Below are 3,810 nucleotides of genomic sequence, written 5' to 3' on the forward strand. Positions count from 1 at the left end.
AAGGATTAACCTACATTGACAGGAGTTGATGGAAAACCTTTAAGAGAATAGGGGTGGGGGAGTCCTCCTCAACCGCCTCCACCAATGCCCATTTCATCAAATCCTTAGGACTCTCCTGGAAGAAGGCAATGGCCACAACAAGCAGAAAATTCAAAAGAAACCCATTCATGGATTTTGAATTACAAGAAAAAAGGACCATACCTTGAGTAAATGCCAAACAACTCCAAGAACTGCATAATTATAATTTAAAAATATATATAATTTTTAGATTTTTTTACATAATTATAATTTTAAAAAATATTTTTATAAATTCAAAAAATAAATATTAAATTTTCAAAAAATTATTTTTTTATATTCTTAGAAATTTTAAATACAATTTTCAGAATTTTCGTTAAAAATGTTGTAAAAGTACCAAACTAAATGTTTTAGCTATAATTCAGGGATCAAATTAGAAATTAATATTTGAATTAATGTGCCACTCCACTTGTCCGTTAACTGCAATTATCGGACGAGTGACCAAAACGTTCGAAGTCGAAAACTTTAGTGACGAAAATGGAACTTATCATAGTTCAGTGGCAAAAAGTAAAATTTCACCAAAGTTCAGTGACATTTTTGTAGTTTACCAAAAATAATCTTACCTCACGGGACTGGAATTATGAAATTTACATTCATGGACTAACGTAATCATTTTAGGCTTCACCAACTGAAGGGCAATCTAGTCTACATAAAAAAAAAAAAAAGCAGGAATATTCTCTCGACTTTCACTTCATTTTGTTTTTAACTTGTATTTTCAGTTGAGTTCAGTCACAAGCCCAAAAAATCGAAGACAAAGAAACACAGAGCAGAGAGAGAGATTCAGGGTGAAAATGGCCTGGTGTAGTTTAAGGTCTATTCACGTTCCAACCGTCGATGTCGGATTACTACGCACTCGCTCCCCGTTAGCCGCTGTCGGTGGAGTCGTTGCCGGCTCTTCATTTTTGCGATCTTCCTCCAGAAATGGCTCTCCTTTTGCTTGCTTAAGCCTATCCACTTCTCCTGGTAATAAAAGAAAGACGATCAGTAAGCTAATGGGTTTCTTTTTACTGCTTGATTTTAGGTTTCCTTTGATGGGTTGCTTTAGAAAAATGGGTGAATTTGTTTGGCTTTGGATTTTAGTTTTAAGTCAGTCTTAAAAGCGTTACTTTCAATCAAGTGAATGTGAAAGGGAAAGAACATGGTCATGAAACATCTTGGCTTGGATTTATGATGGTTAATTAATAGTTATTTTGTTCGTCGTTTATGTAAGAGAAATTTGGGGAATTTATATTTGATTTATTACAATTTTATGACCTTCACTATGCTTGGAAGTCAAATATTTAGTAGCCCAAGGATGGGGAACGATGGTGAAGGGTTTGCAGATGCTATGATTCGATTCTATACCCAATGAAGAGTTGGATGTTAGTGTTATTTGGAGGTTCCTTATTTTCATATCCATTTCTAGATATGTGTCAAACAATGAAGAGTTGGAGCAACATAGGTTTCGTTTGATGCATCTAAGGTTTGTGATTATGTCTTGATTGTAGGGATTAAGGAGGCTGTGGCAACTGACAAAGCTCCAGCAGCATTGGGACCATATTCTCAGGCCATCAAGGCCAATAATCTTCTCTTTGTCTCCGGTGTTCTCGGTCTTATTCCAGAGGTTTGTGATGTCTTCACTGAACTTTCTTTACATGTCAAGGTTTTATTCTTGGGTTATGTTACCCGGACTCATAATAAATGTTGGATACTGATGTGTCTAACACATTTAGACACCTATTTGGAGAATCATACCCTCATATCCATGTTCTAATATGTATTGGAATTGGGAGTTTTAGGGAAAATGAAAAGTTTGGGTAACATAGGTCCTAGATGTCAGTTATATGCCCATGGTACTGATCATGTGTGTTGATTTTTTATTCTAGACTGGAAAGTTCATCTCAGACAGTGTAGAGGATCAAACCGAGCAGGTAATGTACTAATATGCGGACTAATGATTCTGTCAATGTGCTGCTTCATGTTCTGGAATTTCATAGCTGAAGACATGGTGGTAATTGAAGTTTTCTATGCAAATCTGTAGGTACTGAAAAATATGGGAGAAATACTGAAAGCTAGTGGTGCTGACTATTCCTCTGTGGTTAAGACGACAATTATGTAATTCTTTTTTAATTTCCTCTTATGTTTTTGTTTCTTATGATGATAAGGGTTGATTATCTGATATGAATGGGATCTTTATTATTTCTTGGGTTTTCTTGATGCAGGCTAGCTGACTTGAAAGACTTCAAGAAAGTAAATGAGATCTATGCTAAATGTGAGTATAATAGTCTGTTTTAAGTTCAAAACATTGCTTTGTATATGGCTTTGCGAGTTTGTCTTAAACCCCATAATCATAGACAAAACTGATGAAAGAAAGCAGGGTCATCGTTATATAGCTTGCTATTCAAATTTTAGTTAATAAAGTGCAGTAGACTTAACCCGTGAATTCTCACATGGTACAGCTGGCTTTACAATCAACCAGCTTGTTCTAGGCCATGCGTGTTAATCTGAGCATTGCATCGAAATAAAATACAAGAGTTATGTGTGGAGTGTACTTGTTGATCGATGAATCCTCTTGTAGAAAGTCATGGCTTATAAAAAATGTTGATTAAAAGATTTCCATACTAGCAATCATTGTAGAAACTACATTTTAATTCAATCACTAAAAATGGTTTGTGTTGCAGACTTTCCTTCACCAGCACCGGCACGTTCGACATATCAGGTAGCTGCATTGCCATTGGATGCCAAGATTGAAATTGAATGCATTGCGGCACTCAAGGCATGATGACAGGGGAGTTTGAAGTTACAAGGTAGGAAACTAAGCTCTTAAAGAGTTTATGTCTCATTTGCAGTTATTAATCCCTTTGTTGCGTACCAGGTACAGTTGGTAAACTTAGAATGTGATGTTTGAACTGAATAATGTTTCGAGACAAGAATCTACGGTTGTCATGAGTTTTATGTCTATGCTTCTTGCTTAAGCAGAGCTGCGAATGGCTGGTTTTTTTTTTTTTTTTTGAGTTAGGAGATTAGAGTTACCATTTATAAATTGTGACCTTTAGGGTGAGCAAAACTCGGTTAAAAAAATTTGCGAAAATGAGTTGAGTGAATTCGGTTACTTTTGAAGTCAGTTGAAAGGAGTCGGTTTGAATTCACTGATCTTATTTAAACTACCACATTCTTATAGAAACAACGAATTTTAACATGTATTTAAAGATAACATGGCGAAATTTATGATTTGAAATTAATTGATAAAATAAAAATTAGATTAATTGAACACATAAATACATTAGATTAAAAATATTAAATGAATATATCGATCTTAAGTTAGTGTGTGACGTCAACTCAATTAACAATATTATTAACACTAAAAGTAATGCCTATGGAAATTATGTATTTAGAACATATGAATGCCTTTACCTTTGTAAATAAAATATGAGAAATATTGAAATGTCAAATTTCAAATTAACATTAACACATGCAATATGTTTGAAATTATAATAAATTTAATTTAAATAGGTAAATGTATTTTAATTATTTATTAAATCATTGTCATTTTTCTTGAATTGTTATGAGTAGATTTGTGACCAAGGTAGTTAGTATCGCACGGTAAACGCATCTTTTCTTACCAAAATTGGTACATACCTGTATGATTTATTTTGTTGTATCGTTTTAAATTTATCAATATTTTTAAAAATTATTTAATACATGTATATAAATATATTTACAAATATCAAATTAATTAAAATAAATAATTGAAAT

General features: G+C 33.2%; 1 protein-coding gene across 1 annotated transcript; it reads left to right on the forward strand.

The window, feature by feature from the left end:
• Nucleotides 1-779: 779 nt before the first annotated feature.
• Nucleotides 780-3,013, forward strand: LOC105783811 (reactive Intermediate Deaminase A, chloroplastic). Its single transcript, XM_012609469.2, has 6 exons — nt 780-1,038; nt 1,563-1,678; nt 1,941-1,985; nt 2,096-2,169; nt 2,277-2,326; nt 2,736-3,013. The coding sequence occupies exons 1-6, from the start codon at nt 867-869 to the stop codon at nt 2,834-2,836; spliced, it is 558 nt and encodes a 185-aa protein (XP_012464923.1). The 5' UTR covers nt 780-866; the 3' UTR covers nt 2,837-3,013.
• Nucleotides 3,014-3,810: the final 797 nt, after the last annotated feature.

This window comes from Gossypium raimondii, chromosome 13 (genome assembly GCF_025698545.1).
Source record: "Gossypium raimondii isolate GPD5lz chromosome 13, ASM2569854v1, whole genome shotgun sequence".
In the NCBI taxonomy this organism is placed as follows: Eukaryota; Viridiplantae; Streptophyta; class Magnoliopsida; order Malvales; family Malvaceae; genus Gossypium; species Gossypium raimondii.